The sequence below is a fragment of the Hypanus sabinus genome, chromosome 5 (genome assembly GCF_030144855.1).
Source record: "Hypanus sabinus isolate sHypSab1 chromosome 5, sHypSab1.hap1, whole genome shotgun sequence".
NCBI classification, from domain to species: Eukaryota; Metazoa; Chordata; class Chondrichthyes; order Myliobatiformes; family Dasyatidae; genus Hypanus; species Hypanus sabinus.
The window spans coordinates 36,675,654-36,693,328 of NC_082710.1; the positions used below are offsets into that span (position 1 = coordinate 36,675,654).

The window sequence follows — 17,675 nt, forward strand, 5'->3', positions numbered from 1 at the left end:
GATATCAGTAGATAAACTGTCTGCACAGAGAGAGACAATGAGATTGAGAAAAGGAGTGGGGGAGAGGTGTAGTATTTTTAATGGCAAGGTGGAAGTTGGAGGCAAAATTGATGAAGTCGTCGCGCTTCACGTTGATGCAGGAAGCAACACCAATACACTCATTAATGTAGATCCCCGTTTAAAATAATGTATTTCCTTACTTTGCAAGAGGTGATATGTTACAAGGCAGCACTTGCAACAGATGGGTCTAGATTTTGACTTGAAAATTAAACTGCAGTCTAATTGACTAGTACTGAGATAAGCAATTCAGTCTAAAAAATCTGAAATTGACTGTTACCCTCCACAGAGTGAACCATAATAATACCTATTAGACTCAACATCAAAATCCATGTAATGCCATGAAGTTCACTGCATCTTCAGATATAAGTGACTATATGATAGCCAACCAGTTAAGACAGTACATCAGATCCGTAGCTGACATCACAACATACAGATCAGCTTCAATGGACAATATCTTGGCCCATAAACTCTGTTGGCCCACAGCCAAAGCAATCAATGTAGTGTTAGCTCTTGAGGCTCTGATTTGCTTACAGCACCCCAGTCCATGGAGTACTCTTTCATGTCCATTTGAGTCTACCAGTCTTTCTCACCTTTTAGTGCTTATGACCAAAGGATTTCCTGTTTGACTTGTTTCTTGTAACCACAGGCATACTTACCACATCCATTGCTTTTTATTATCACTGTTCTACCTGGAGAACCCTAGTCTATTTTTAATCCACACCGCATCACTATCCTGGTACTCCTTCAAGTAACAACATTTCAAATTCAATGCTTGTGTAATGTTTGTAGCTCTTCAGTGCATAGAAAAAAGAGGTAGTTATTAAAAGATCATCCTTCACTGAAAGCAGTAACCCTCAAGTGAATGGTAATTGATTTTTTATTGTCACGTGTACACAGATCCAGGGAAATGCTTTGTTTTTATGCCAACAGAAAGATCCTGCCACTCAAAATTAATAAAGGTAATATAAAAGGAAAAGCAGTAACAGATTAGAATAACATGTTATGGCACAGTGCAGGTAGACAAAGGTGCAAGGGCCATGTCAGGGTAGATTGAGAGATCAAGAGTTCATGAAGAGGTTCAAGTGGTTTTATAACAGTGGCATTAAGATTGTCTTCGACTCTGTTGTATACATTTGCAAGCTTTTGAATCTTCTGCCAGATGGAAAGGGAGAGGAGAGAAAGAATAAGCTTTGACTATGTTGGCTACTTTCCCAAGGCAGTAGGAAGTGTAAAGAGAGTAAATGCATGGGAGGCTAATTTTCATGCTACACTGGGCTATACAAATGAAGAAAATGGTATTACAATGTACCAAGATCACTGCATGTAGTTTTCTCAGTTGCTCAAGGTATCCCTTTAAACTATATGCACTACATTTTCCAGGCATGCTTTAAACTTAAATCATACTTCATGTTTTAGGTTCTGTGAAGCTCAGTAAAAATTCTTCACTATGATCATTTGTCCAGTTGTGACATTAGCTTTCCCACTGTAGAAGGCTGAATCTGATTGCTAAAATCAAGAACGAACCTTAGATCAAAATCTCAGAAAAGCTCTTTATTTACTAAGGCTTGTTTGCCAAAATCTTACTGCTAATGCATTGATGACTTATTCAGTAAATTGTTAAATTCTTAAGTTCATTCTGAAACACATTTCACTTATAACACAATTATTGTTAAACTGAAGCCTTGGTAGCAATTCAGTTTCCTTTCACACAATCCTAAAAAAGCACATAAAAGAACCAGACCTATAGAATGGGGCTTACATTGAAATAAAAATGATGGAATATGACATTGTTTACCTTATTTCAGATGATTCACTCTTATCAGCCAAAATCACTTCTGCTTTAGGTTGATTTCCATATGATTCTGAATAAACCTGTTCTGGCAATTTTGGACCTTCTTGTAAGTTTTCAGATGAAAATTTGTCATATCCTGAAGAGAGCTGAGACACAGTTTTCTCACTTTCCATATAGCTTAGATTATCTGTGAACACTGTCTTGTTGGATTGATTTGTGAGTTTTGTTTCTAATGACATTTGACATATTCTATCATGCTCACTCTTAGATTCTTCAGATTTTTCTCTACATGTCTCATCACTTACAGGTCTTGCTGCTTTCAGTTCTTTAACAGAATTCTCTGACCCAGATATACTCAATTCTGTCCTACTAGGACTTTCATCTGATGAGGAATCTTGATCATTTGCACCCATTTTTCCTTCAATTTGTTGATTTTCATTTATTTTTTCATCTAAACCTGTTTCTCCTAGATCCTGACCATTGCTTGTCACAAAATGGTCATCTGAGGTATTGTATGCAGAATGAGTTTCAGAGGAAAATTTCTCAACTTCACTAGATTCATTTCCTGTGAGTGTTTGTTGAACGGATTCAAACATTGAAGGCACGTCTTCTATTTCTGCAGTCATTGAAGTTACATCTTCCACCTCCAAGTTTTTGTTCTCTTGCATGCCCACTGCTTTTTCACAAGGTCTCTCTTTCTCAGAGAAAGTGATATAATCTATTTCTCCTGCACTGCAGTCCTTGTTTGAAGTTAGTCCAATGTCTTGGCTTTGCAATTCATTTGTAATTTCCTTGGTATGATGTTTAGCCAAATATTCAACTTCTGTTGAACTGCTACTAATCTCAGTTGGGGTTGCTGGTGAGCTGCCTGAAGAAACCAAGCTGTACTGATCACCAAACCTTTGCTCACAGAGCAGATCCTTTCCTCTGTTGCAGAACTCTATTAAACCCTCTGCAATTTCCACTCTTGGTTCACTTCCTTTTATTCTGTCTGTTGCAACAATGCTCTCTGAAACAGTGAGATGAGAAATCCCTTTATCGTCAATTATAGCACCATCCACAGGACTGAGATCTTCCCAAAAATCTGATTTTTGGACACTGGATGATAAACTAGAGGATGTCACATTGCTGCTACTACTATCAGTATTTTCAAATGAAACCCACTCACTTTCCACATTATGTGTTAAACATTCAGTTTCTAAATTTTGATGGTTTGATAGCTCAGTGATAGACAATGCTGATGTACCATCTGCTGGTGGAAATATCTTAGTGTCTTCTACACTTTCAGTTGTTTTTTTCAAAGAATCTGACTGCCCTGCAGATTCACAAATGCTAGCTGATGAAGTTGTTTCCAGAATTTCATGGGAAAATGTTATATTCTCTTTAAACCTGTTTAAATCAGCGTTGCTATTGCAAGGCTGGAATTCAGAATGACTTACAAGGGGATCCTCATCACTAGATACAATTTTCTCTCTGAGGCCAAACTCATCATTTATGGCTTTGGAAGTGGTGCTGCTTACAGATGAAATTGTATCACATAAATTAGAATCCATTGTTCCTACTATAGAAACATCTTTCAGTGGTTCCATATGCAAAAGATTTTCTTCAGATACTGAGAAATACTCCATCACTTCTGAATTATGCAAAGTAACCTCTTGACTGTCCAAGTCAGAAGTAAAATAGTCCTCAGCAGATTTGGATTTTGAAAAATAGGGTTCAATTTCCTTTTTCTTGTCATTTATACTGTGCAAATTATTGATAATCTCTAACGTTGATGGATTTTCTTTTGAAATACCTTGTACTTCTTGAAATAAAGTTATTCTCTCACCCAGAGTAACAAATTCAGTTTCATTTTCTGTTAAGTGACACAATGCATTATTTTCAGAACCCAAAGTTTGAAACTGCTCGTTTTCTGTCCATGGGTAGGATAGTGCACCATCAGAAAACTTTTCCACTTGATTCCACACATTAGGATTTTCTAGATTTTTTTGGTTCACCACGTGGTTTCTATGACTTGTAAATTCAGCATCTTCCAAATCATAATAACTTACCACCCCACTGTAATTATCTAGTAAATTCTGACCTTTTATATTTGATTCAGAAACTTGTTCTCCCAAATGAATCCAAACATCAGGATCTACATAAATTTGTTGTGCACCTTGCGAAGATTCAATATTAACATTGTCTAAGATGTTCAGATCTTTAATTTCATCAGATCTTTGTTCAACTGTGTTAAAGTATTGTTCTGTCTCACTGCATACATCAGCAGGTGTTGATTCTGTTACCTTACCTAATTGTTCTAATTGAACCTTTGAATCCACATCCATCAAAGGCATATGGCTTTCCCGCTGTATTAATACATCATGCACGTTTTGATACGAATAAAGAAAATTCTGTTCCGGTGACTCACTTGAAGGAAGATCACATGAGGTCGATAGGCAAGATGGTTCTCTGGAAGTGTTCATGAAATCAGGCAACTTAATCACAAGTTCTTCATTTTTTTCTTCTGAACCAACCCATGTATCTGAACTACCAGAATTTCGTTTGTCTGCTTCAACAGATTCACTCCATCTGTCCGGACTGTTTGAAGCTGAGTGGCTGGATTCTAGTTCATAGTCATTTAAAATATCAGGATTTGCAGAAGTTGAACCAAGAAGCAACTTACTGGAATTATTCCATAGATCAGGTTTAGCTGAAGAAGACTGGCATGTATTTTGGCAATAATCATTCACAATATCAGGAAAGTTTCCACCTGCTTCAATTAGCACCTGTTCAGATCCACTGTAAACATCACTCCCAGCAGAAAGTACTTCAGGAAATTCATAACAACGGTCCGTCCAAGTGTCATGAATTTCGCTGAAAGATCGATTCCGCTCATCTTCTATAAGGTTCATAGAATCCACGTCTTTTGGCTGCTCTTGTTCAATTGCATTCAAAATGTCAAGATCTGTACATGGTTGAATAAACTCATAATCAGAATTTTTACAGAGTTCAGAATTCTTCCTCGTTTGCAGTTTTCCTTCTTCTAAAGGTTTACTTTGGGCATCAGTAGCTGCTATATGGGCTTGCAGCATATCAGAGCTTGACAGCCGACTGTCCTGATCAATGTCACCATGCGTATCACAAAGGTCAAACTCTGGCTGTTTTGCTTCATGTGTAGCTTCTTTCCATTTTCCTTCCAGGTCAGAATAACAGAAATCCTCACCAGATTTGCACTGCAAATCTGAATTTTTCCGGTTCAGTTCAGTATGCTCTTGTTTGAGCTGATTCCAATTATTAGGACTTGCCAAAATTTGTTCATTATCTGATTTCACCAATTCCAGGCCAAGAGAACTGAATAATTCATTATTTTCATAGCTTGATAACTGGTCTTCCATTTTAGAAACTTGGCACAGATTAGAGTAGTCTGTCTTTGGTTGAGTGATTTCCTGTAGTTGGAAAAGTATATCTTGACTTGTATCTGTTGATTCATATTGAGGCTGTTCCAAAATATTGCACTGATGATGCATTTCTGTACAGAACTCTCTACCCTCTTGCATATTTGTTATAGATGGATTTTCAGCTGCAGAATATCTAACTTGTTGAACTGAAGTTTTAAGTAGAAATTCTGTAGCTCCAACACCCCCATTATGTTCACCACTTTCCTCCAGACTCTCAGAAGATGAATGGCAGCTCTGTTCAAATTTATTACATATATCAGGATTATATGGTGATGTTAATTCCCATTCTTCCGTGTTTGGTATACCTATAGTTTTAAATACTACTTGACTGTGGCTATTATTAATTTGATGTGCTTCTTGTAATTGCTCAGTTCCTTGGATATTATTGGTATTAAATACTGACAGAGGAGATTCACTCTTTAGTACATGGTTAATACTGTCTAATTGACTGCTCCACGGATTTATATTTGCTATTGGTGACTCTTTGAGACCATCCTGAGAAATATTCCATGCTTCAAAGTTCTTCTCCAATGGTAATCGTTCATCTGGATTTTCAGAATCAGTATTTATGTCATGTCTATGTGAAGTTATTTGGCTGTTTTTATCATATTCTGCAATGTGTGTCTTTTCACTTCCAGAACTTGAGTTCCCAAATTCCTGATCAAATGTCCATGCATTTAAAATTTTATCAGTTGCTTGGATAATTTCATCATTAGATTTAGTCTCTGTTGATACATTTCCAGCAAATGGAATGTGAATTTGTGCAGGATCATAAAATGTTGTTGGCATTTGTGATGAAAGAGGTATTTTTTGAGTGGGATCTATGTTGAAATCTAAATTTTCAGAGTCTGTATGTTGGATTTTCTCTTTAGAATCCATTGATATCTCTGGGGATATTTCAGCAGGTCTAACAACCTCTTGTGTAGATTTATCCCAAATAAATGTACCTTCTGCAGCTGACATAGTCTGTTTCTGTTCTGTATCTATGTCCTGAATATCTACATAATGTTGTTTGTTCACTTGGCTTGGTAAATTAGTAATATGTATAGATTTGTCTGTTAATAATGACTTATTTCCAGATTTGCAGTGTGTATCAAAGTTATTGAAACTAGGCTCAGCAGTTTCTTTCAAATGAGTTTTATGTAATTCACCACATGTCTCCGGTTTGGCAGAAGATAGGAAAATGGATTGACCAGTCGTATTCCATATATTATCAATATTATTCACAGTTGATTGCTTACACTTGATATCGATTTCATTCCTAACGTCATCCTGTTCAAAGTTAGAATTATTGAATTCTTGTTCAAAGTCTGCCCAAAGATCAGAAGATTGAATACGTGCATTCAATGATTTTTGATTTCTGTCCCAGACAGCATCCGGTTTTGGCATTACCGTCTTCATACCTACTTCAAATTCATTCTGTTGTCCAATACACTTTGAATCTAACTGATCAGAATGAACTGTAACTATTCCATTCATTTTTTGTATTACATCTTCTGCAAAAATATTATGCGGACCTTCATCTAGAGGTGATCCTTCCACAAGACTGTTCATCGGTGTTGGGGGAACCTTCTCATCTAAAATGTCCACTCCAAGAACATCACTGGACAGGCTTTTCGATATTGAAGTGTCACCCACTACATGTTGCAATATTTGATCTTTTTCTGGCTCTTCACTAGCATTTCCTTGTCTGTAAACATTAATATCCTCTGCCTTTACCAGTTCAGTTATTTTACTAACCTCCTTTGATATATCAGTAGTGAAGTCTAGTGAATTATTATTCAATGTGGCTGATTTAACAAAATAACCTTTTGGAGGAGTAGATTCTGTGTTTGGCAAACCAGCAATCACAAAATCTTCATTTTCTCCTGAATACTCAGCTTGGATGTTATTGCAGTGTATTGGATCAAGGACAGATAGATCAAAATTATTATTCAAATTAACAACTGATGGTATATGTTTTTCTAGTAATTCACCTTCAGGCAGTGAACTGAACAAGTCATACCCATGTGCAGTATTAGACGGTGGTACAATTGCTTCTCGAATTGGGCTTTCATCACTGAGAAACACTGAACTTTCTTTGGAAGAACGGTTGCTTCTGATGGTAGCTAGTCCACTGTCTGGACTCATAAGGTCTAAATTTCCATCACCATGGGCTTGTAAGGAAGAGTTCATATTTTGAGAATTTTCCAGTAGGTTGTCACCAATATATTCAGTGTTTTGAGAATCCACATCAGGACCAGATAAGTCCAGAACCCCAGATGATCCTTCTGAAACTGGAGCACTGCCATTAACAGCTTCAGTGGAGGAAGTTCTCCTGTTCATCACCATTCCTTGGTGTCTCCTATGGATACAGTCTTTTATAATTGGAAGTATTTGCTTGCACGAATCTGAAGAACTTCCTTGTTGATACGCTTTGATTTCCTGGAACCCATATTCTATTGGCTCCAGTTGGAGACAAGGATTCTGACATTCTTCTAAAGTGTTACATATCTGCCAGACATGAGAATATTTGTCTGTTTAGTGAACATTATTTACTTAAACACTCGACACAATAAATAATTCATTTGTTAAACACTTGGAGAAAGGTTACTACAGGAATTCTTTAAGAATTTATTACCTTTGGTCATTATACTATATAAGTTCACTGCACAAGTAGAAAAAAAAGTCATGATATAACCTTGAAGTAGTTCTTTTAATCTTGTCTGCTTAAAAGAAACATTTGGGATTTACAATCAGAAGCTAGACAATCTGAGTGAAGCAAATAGCTCTCTAAGTATTTAGCTTTCAGTGCCTTGAACAGGACTAAAGAACACATTAATGAAGTTTACTGTTTTATATGAAGTTGTTTTTATCCCAGTGAAACAGATCACATTGAAACTGCACCTTCCGTTCAAGTTGACTCCCAAATGGATGCTGGGGTCTCATCTCATAATCAACAGCCTGGAAATCTGGATGGGGCTGGTGGACTATCACTGTGGAAGGTCATATGGAGAGCTGAAAAATGGGGCAACTTCAAAATGATTAGCATACTACAGGGACACCTAAACTATGGCCTATGGAGTAAATTTGGCCCAAAGCAACTCTAAAACTGATCAACTGAAGAACTTTCAATAGTCCACTACATGCTGGGACCAAGATGTCATGAATGGTCGGAATAACTGTTCATCTGTTATCTCTTTGCAGATTACCATAGAAGTGAATTGGAGAAAAGAACTGAATTGCGAGAGGTTTGAGGATCACTTTGATGGGGAAAGCAAGCAGATAACTGGGTAGAGTGGGGAAAAAGAAAGAAATGGCTCCGTGTGAGGGAAATTATGCCTCATGGACTTAAAAACTGGAAGAGATGACCAAGAGGACTGAGCAGATCAGGGTAGTAGACATCATCTACATGGTATTCAGTAAGGCTTGTGAAATAACCTTGCATGATAGGCTGGCCTGTATGCTGAAATCAAATTGGATCCATAGTGAACCAGCAACTGTGTACAAAACTGGCTTTGCAGAAGAAGCCAGAGGGTGCTACTGGAGGGCTGCTTTTCCAAGTTGAGGCCTGCAACCAACAAGGTGACAAAGGGTTTGATGCTAGATCTGCTATTTCTCATACACAGTATATATTAACAATTTAATGAGAGTGCAGATAGTATGATTAGTAAATTGCATATGACACCAACATTAGTGGTATAATGGACAGGGAAGATTATCTAATTTAAAGATTAATAGTATCTAAATCAACTGGGAAAGTGGGACAAGGAATGGCAAATGGAAATTAACTCATACAAATATGAATGCTTTGAAATGAAGTAAAACCAGGGCAGGATAAACACAGTGAATGGCAGACTCTTTGGATGCATTATACAACAGAGCAATGTAGGAGTACATACATATAGTTCTCTGAAAATGGCAACACAGATAAAAATGCTGAAGCAGTTCTATGGCAGATGAAGAATTTGATACAAGAATTGAAGTGCCATGTTACAGCTGCACCTGGAATATTGTGTGCAGCTCTGGTCACCATATTATAGGAAGGATGTGATTAAGAACATTTTCACACGTATGGTACTAGGATTGGAGGAGTTCAGTTATAAGAAAGACTGCATAGGGTGGCACAGTTTTCTCTGGTGCAAAGGAAGCTAACTGGTGTATTTTTTTTTAGAGGTTTAAAAATTAAGAGGTGCATAGATAAAGTAGATGGTCATAATCTTTTTACCAGGATAAGAGAATCTAAAACTAGAGGACAGAGGTTTACAGTGAGAGAGTAAAGATTTAAAGTGGATAAAGTTTTTCTAAAGATCTTGATGGGTATATGGAACAAGCTGCCAGAGAAAGTGTTAACAGATATCTGACCATTCAGAAAACCCAAAGATTTGGCATTTAGCCCACTAGGTAACATTTGCCTCTCTCCTCCAAGACTTATGAGGATCTAATCTCCACACTTGCCCATGGGTCACAGTCCCCAGGCTTCTCCATGACCCAACAAGTCCAAAATTTCTATACTCCCCTGAAACCAACAAAGTTCAGTGTAAAAAGTGACTCTGTGAGATAAGATATGAGCTAATATAAAAAGTGTGTTGAGGAATATCAAAAAATTCAGAAAATATGCCAGTTCAGCATTATCAAGATCCCAAGCATGCTCTAAAATTCACTCACTAACATGACGTACAAATGCTTTATGTGTTTATATAAAATCTGTCACATTAATACTGCTAATCATTTATGGCTAAGTAAGTATGTATTTATTTAACATAGTACAGGAGGAAACATTTCTAACATGTCTTAAGGACCTTGGTGTAATAGGTATTTATTTTGAAGTAACATAATGCTTGTCTTACTCAGATGAGCTTATTTAGTCTTAATATAGCTACAAGAAATTGATAGTTCTATGCATCCTCTCATTTTTTGGAATTTTAGTTAAACCCAATCCAAACAAAAGTCCTATTTGAAGTGTATGTTTAAGAGTCTCCTTGTGTACTTTTGATAAGGAATAAAATTATCTAATATAAACTGAAAATGTTCACAAGCGAGTCATGGGCAGTGGCTAGGCAGCATAACTAAATGCTGCTTTACACAATGCAAAACTATGCAAACATTGCTTTGCTGATTCACAATGGCATGTTTAAGAATTTGAATTGCACTGCAGTCAAAGGGGTGCTTTAGACTGAAATAAATTTCCACACATTGTCACACATCTTTTTGATTTTTTAGGGTGGAAATAACCCTACCTGCTAGGCACAGGCCCTTGCCTAACACTGCCCTGTCAAGTAGAGGATTCAAGGTGGACTTCTGAAACACTTAAGCATTGAAAACAGAGAACTGGTACTCCATCTGGATACTCCTTTCTTACAAACTAAGCACCAATGTAAATCAGATTATAGGAGTGTGGTTTAAGGAAGGTATTTTGTCAGACAATAGTCTGTTGTCTTTGGCGATTTTAAAATTAGGTACTGTAGTGAAAAATGGCTTTATATCCTATCTAACAGTAAAGCTGAAAACTAAGGGGTGTCAACACGAGGAAATCTGCAGGTGCTGGAAATTCAAACAACACACACAAAATGCTGGTGGAACACAGCAGGCTAGGCAGCATCTATAAGGAGAAGCACTGTTGACGTTTCGGGCCGAGACCCTTCCGTCAGAACTAACTGAAAGGAAAGATACTAAGAGATTTGAAAGTAGGAGGGAGAGGGGGAAATGCGAAATGATAGGAGAAGACCGGAGGGGGTGGGGTGAAGCTAAGAGCTGGAAAGGTGATTGGCGAAAGTGATACAGAGCTGGAGAAAGGAAAGGATCATGGGACAGGAGGCGTGACAGTTTTAGCTTAAAATACAGTCTAATGAAAAGCAATAAAATGAAGAGAATTTTAGATGACTCACCCTGTTGCTTAGTTCATCATTGTCAGTGTAAATGGCAAGTTGTCGAGCTGCTTCACCCCCTTCACCAAAGAATATGGTCAATAAGACAAGAATGTCATAACCATACCTTCCATTAAAATTTTTGAAATCTTCAATAAGATTTGGCCGCGATAGGAAATCCTGCAACCACAGATAAGTAATCAGTGACTAAAAATTTAATCAACTAAAAGTTAAAGTTTGATGATAATTACTAACTGATTTTGAAACTAGTACAAGGATATATATGAACATACTAACAGGCCTATCTATTTTTTAATCTTTTCCTACTCCCTGGACATCAAAATCAGTCCCGGTCCCTCAACATTACTTCAACTGAAGTCAGCTAATCAAGAAAAATGTTTTTTTTTAAGTATAACTATGACAATAGCGGCCAGTTCATTATCATTACCATAATTCAGAATCTTATCCAAATTAAACACAATATTTCTGTGAAATCAAGACCTATGATGCACAAAAGGAAAATTTTTTGAATAATTATTGATACAGGACTATTGGCATAAAAATAAACATAATCAACATTAATTAAATATTGGAAACAACAATAACTTGCATATATGGTATATGCAATATGATAAAAGTGTGACTAACAGTACTCTGGATGAATTAATGTACTTAGGATAAAATACAAAGGTCTGACAAGGGACCATCGGAACAGTTAAAGGGAAAAACACCACCATCAAGACTCTCTTTGTCTTCTTTCAATGCGACTATGGAGCTTAAATCAGCTGTGGTTCAGTTGTTACAACTCTTACTTATGTCAGAAGGTTGAACTCAAATTCCTGAGATATAACTCTGAACGTCTAGCTGATGCAGTACCAAGGAAGTGCAGCGGTATCAGAGGTGCCACATTCCAGGTTAGATGTTAAACTGAAGCCTTCTTTATTAGATACAAATGATTTATTGATAATATTTTGAAGACTTATATTTGTTCAAAATTTTCCAAGATTCACCACATCAGATAAAAACTATTCATTAATACATTGCTCTTGTGGAAAAATGTGCACAAACTGTTGGCTTCATTTGCGCTGTTACAATAGCAAGTATTCTTCAGAAGTAATTCACTGGATTTAAAATACGTCAGGAATTGATTTTAATATTAATATGAAAGAGACAATCTCTGAAAATGCAGCCCTTCTTTTCTGCATTGCATGAAGTGCCAGTCTAGATTATGTCTTCAAATCTCTGCAATACAACCTGAACACATAACCTGTCTCTGAAGCAACAGTACAGCCTGAGTTTACACCAATGAAGACACCAGTTGGGTCATGTATGATAATACATTGTGGTAAAAGGAACAACACTGCGGACTATTATCTAAATGGGGAGAAAATTCAAACATCAGACATGCAAAGGGACTTAGGAGTCCTCCTGCACGACTCCCAGAAAGTTAATTCACAGGCTGAGTCTGTGGTAGAGAAAGCAAATACAATGTTGGCATTTATTTCAAGGGGGATAGAATATAAAAGCAAGGAGATAATGCTGTGGCTTTATAAGACACTAATCAGGCCACACTTGGAATGTTGTCAACAGATTTGGGCCCCTTAGTTCAGAAAGGATGTATCGTTATTGGAGAGAGTCCAAGGAGGTTCACAAGGATTATCCGGGAATACAGAGGTAACATATAAGGAGCATTTGGCAGCTTTGGCCAATACTCACTGGGATTTAGAAGAATGTGTGGGGATCTCATAGAAACGTACCGAATTTTGAAAGGACTAGATAGGGTGGATGTGGAGAGGATGTTTCCTCTGGCGGGGGTATCCTGAACTAGATGCCACAGTCTCAAAATTGAGGGGTGACCTTTTAGAACAGAAGTAAGGAGGAATTTTTTTAGCTGAAGAGTGGCGAATCTGGGGAATGCTCTGCCACAGACTGCAGTGGAAGCCAAATCTGTGGGTGTATTCAAAACCGAAGTTGCCAAATTCCTGATTGGTTGGGGCATCAAGGGATATGGGGAGAGGGAAGGTGTATGGGGTTGAATGGGATCCGGGATCAGCCATGATGGAATGGTGGAGCGGACTCGATGGGTTGAATGGCCTAATTCTCTTCCTATGTCTCATGGTCTAAGACATGGTTTGGGATAGATGGGGCTGTCCCTGATATGATTGGAAGGAACCAAAGGGAAGACTTTACAGAGTTAAAAGTAAGTGGTGTCTGTGACAGATACAAGTATCATAGACAGATGTTCAATTCAGGAGCAAAAAGGATGCCAAACTATCAACACGCGTTCAAAACAGAATAGCGTTGTTTTCCTCAGTCTTTTCCATTGGTTTGGCGACATGGTATAACATTATCAGATGGCACAGTGTCAGATGACTATGAGCTTTACTGCCTTATCAAACACATATATGAGAGTATGAAAAATGACAGCCATGACAGAATACATGTAGTTTAATATCACTTCAGCATTAGCCATTGTCACAAAACTGCACGTTTGTCCATACTTACACAGTGTCTCTCATTACCTCTGACAGAAAATCCCAGTTGTAACAATTGACAGAGACCAAACAGCTGAGTTTTTGGGAAGATTTTACAAATTATCCATGTCAGTTTCACTAGAAAGCCTGCATTGTTCTAAACCAAAATTTATACATAGTAAATATGGCCTTGTCTATTCATTCGTCCCACTAATCTCTCTCCTGGCACTTATCCCTGCAAGCAGCCAAAATGCTGCGCCTACCCATTCACCTCCTCCCTCACCTCCATTCAGGGCCCCAAACAGCCCTTCTAGGTAAAGTAACACTTTGACTGCGAATCTGCTGGGGTTGACTATTGTGTCCAGCGCTCCCGATGTGGCTGCCGCTACACTGGCGAGACCCATCATAAATTGGGGGGACTGCTTCAGCAAACACTTCCACTCCATCCATGGAAAGCAGAACTTGCTGCTGGCCAAGTAATTTAATTCCCATTCCAACATGTCGGTCTATGGGCTCCTCTCATACCACCCTAAGGGTGGAGGAGCGAGACCTTATTTTCCGGCTGGGTAGCCTCCAAACTGATGATGTGAATATCACTTTCTCCTATCAGTTAAGAAAAATTCCCTCCCCCTGCCCTCTTCTTCTATTCCCCACTCTGGCCTCTTTCCTCTTCTCAACTGCCTATCACCTCCCCCTAGTGATCCTCCTCCTTCCCTTTCTCCTATGGGCCACTTCCCTCCTATCAGATTCCCTTCTGTCCAGCCCTTTTCCTTTCTCACCAACCAGGCTTCACCTATCAACTTATAGCTATCCTCCTCCTCCTCCCCACACTTTTTCATTCTGACGTCTTCCCCTTTCCTTTCCAGTCCTGAAGAAGGGTCCTGTGGGATTGAGTTTAACAGCCGAGAGGTAATGTTGCAGCTATATACAACTCCAGTCAGACCCCACTCGGAGTACTGTGCTCAGTTCTGGTCGCCTCACTACAGGAAGGATGTGAAAACCATAGAAAGGGTGCAGAGGATATTTACAAGGTTGTTGCCTGGATTGGGGAGCGTGCCTTATGAGAATAGGTTGAGTGAACTTGGCCTTTTCTCCTTGGAGTGACGGAGGATGAGAGGTGACCTGATAGAGGTGTATAAGATAATGAGAGGCATTGATCGCATGGATAGTCAGAGGCACTTCCCCAGGACTGAAATGGCTATCACGAGAGGGCATAGTTTTAAGGTGCTTGGAGGTAGGTACAGAGGAGATATCAGGGGTAAGTTTTTTTTACGAAGAGAGTGGTGAGTGCGTGGAATGGGCTGCTGGCGGCAGTGGAGGCAGAAACAATGGGGTCTTTTAAGAGACACCTGGATGGCTACATGGAGCTTAGAAAAATAGAGGGCTATGGCTAAAGCCTAGGTAATTCTAAGGTAGGGACACATTCGGCACAACTTTGTGGGCTGAAGGGTCTGTATTGTGCTGTATGTTTTCTATGTTTCTATGACCCAAAATGTTGACTGTTTATTTCCTTGATGCTCTCTGACCTTCTGAGTTCCTCCAGCGTTGTGTCTGTGTTGCTTTGGATTTTCAGCATCTGCAGAATTTTGTGTGTACTTTTATATTCCAGAAAAGCATTTCCTACAGTGCCTTTGAACATATAATGCTTATCAAGAGTAACTATTACAATGAGGGGACACAGAATGTGATAACTGACTGAAGCTTGAAATATCAGTAAAATGTACCTCACAAATGCACTGCAAATTGGTTCAGTTATTTATTTTTCAATTCCTTGGTTAGTTTTTTTTTAAAAACAGCATTTCATTTTTATTCATGACCATGTAAATATGTTTTGAATGTGAGTACTGAGAATTAACTTAGGTACTTGTCTTGTTCAATTCTATTTTATATAAGTATCTATTATTTTACTGGTACTGATGACAAGTTAAAAATTGCATGCTCAACCCGTCTCTGATTCAAACAACCAGTGAAAATTATACTGTAAGATGTGGCTTTGATCCGAGGAGCCAGCCATCATCTTCTCCAGGACAATTACTGATGAAAAATAAAAGCTGCCCTTTGCATTTTATCACTCATGTCCCATCATTTTTTTAAATAACATAAAAGTCTGCATTTGTCGTACGATTTAACATTGTCAAAGAGATGCATTTTGCTAATATTTAGTGGACTATCTATTTTAGAGATACTTATGGGAAAGGATCTCCTTTTCTGGTTATTTACATCTCTCTGATCACTGATTTCATATTCGGGTCATTAGAGTGGGACAGAGATACTCAACATTGTTCTATTCAACATCAGATTTTTCAGAATACTCAGGCGTATAAGCCTTTATCATCAGCATACTAATTTGAACTAGACAGTCTGAGCAGAAGTATTAGCTAAGTATTAGCTTGGTAAATGATATGCAGCATTACAGTCAAATCAAAGTTCCTGAATTCCAGATTATTTTGACATGCTGGTGAAAAGACAGTTAATTCCAAGTATTGTATTAACAGTAAGAGCAGGAAAATAAGCTTATAATCTGCATTAATGTATGCTTCCATCACACCGCACACTGCACAATAGGATGAATTAGTGGAAAAATCACTCACTTTCCATTACATAACCAGAGCGCAAGTTGTCAGAAAGATTTCCAGCTACCATATCCGTGTTCAACTGATTTTTCTACAGCAATAATTTAAGATTCCTTCTACAAGCAATAAGATGTTGGATAATAACAGAATATTGATTGTAATTGCAGTTTGCCAAGCAAAAAAATAACCAGCACAATTTCTAATTAATTAAGACAATTATATATGACAAACCTCGAGAATAAGCACAATATGTTTAGATTGAACTTTTGTCATAAACTATATTAAAAACTGTATAACAATTCAACTTCAAGGTGTCATATGAAATAGGAAAAAGGTAGAAAAAATGTTCAGGATTTTATTTGAATTTACAGTAACTCATTTTTAATCATGTCCAATGGAATATGATGAATGTGATGACTAGGATTTCAATTATGTATATCTTGTTCAATTCTATTTTATAAGTATTATTTTTAAGATAAATCCTTTAATACTTATTGCTGTCAAGTCAAAAACGTTACACTTGATAAATCCCTGACTCTGTCAACCAGTGAACAGTATAGCTGAGAGTCTGAACCAAGGAACCTCCAGAAACGCAGCCAATGAAGACGATAGTTCATCACCGCAAAGGGTTGCAGCCCGAAATGTCGTCTGTACTTTTTTTCTATAGATGCTGCCCAGCTTGCTGAGCTCCTACAGCATTTTGTGTGTGTTGTTCAGATTTCCAGCATCTGCAGATTTTCTCTTGTTTGTTCTTAAAGGCAATTAGGATTGAACAATAAATGCTGTCCTTGACAGCTAATCCCATTCCCATCAATGAAAATTAGGGTGGTAACTCTTTGAAATCCTCTGTTGGTTATTTTCACGAGTACTCTGAGTCGTTACTTAATAAATATGAGAAAAAAGTGAAAATTCAGCACTTCTAACACATTACGAATTCATTGACTAAGGGGGATAACAAGATCAAGTTCAAGTTTGATGTGCTTTTATTTAAACAGCTTAATAGATGACAGGCAGTTGCAAGAACTCGATATGTGATGTATATTGTGTCCTCAGCTTTTGAAGTTCAGTTCTATTGAACTTCAGAAATTAAAGGAAGTGTGCAAGTATTATAATATCACACATAACAGATCAAAGGTGAACTTTTACCCAAGTATCTCTGGAACAATCCTGATCTCATCACTTTCGAAGCAAGGCTTCATTTTGACTACTGAAATGCACACCACTTTTTCCAGCAAATTAACTAGTTTGTAATATGTTAACACTTGAAAAGGGCTATTGAACCCAATGATTAGATCATTCAATAACTGTCATTAGTGCCCGTTAATACAAAGTCAGAGACAAATACAAAGTCACCTTTAATAAATTGCTATTTCCAAATATTTTGTGAATTACTAGATACCATGTCTAAGCACCTAGTCAACTGAATATAAAGTGTTCAAGTGAATGTTGTGTTCATTAGACACTGGATTACATGATGAAATTTCCAGATA

The 17,675-nt window shown here is 37.7% G+C and overlaps 1 protein-coding gene across 1 annotated transcript in view; it reads right to left on the reverse strand.

The window, feature by feature from the left end:
- LOC132393873 (protein prune homolog 2-like) overlaps nt 1–17,675 on the reverse strand; it is a gene marked incomplete at its 3' end in the record, with an annotated part of 166,822 nt that overhangs the window by 18,926 nt on the left and 130,221 nt on the right. Inside the window, exons 6-7 of the mRNA XM_059969267.1 lie at nt 11,160–11,318; nt 1,856–7,785 (exon numbers count right to left, since the gene is read on the reverse strand). Of these exons, the coding sequence (XP_059825250.1) occupies nt 1,856–7,785; nt 11,160–11,318 (6,089 nt within the window). The remainder of the gene's footprint in view (nt 1–1,855; nt 7,786–11,159; nt 11,319–17,675) is intronic.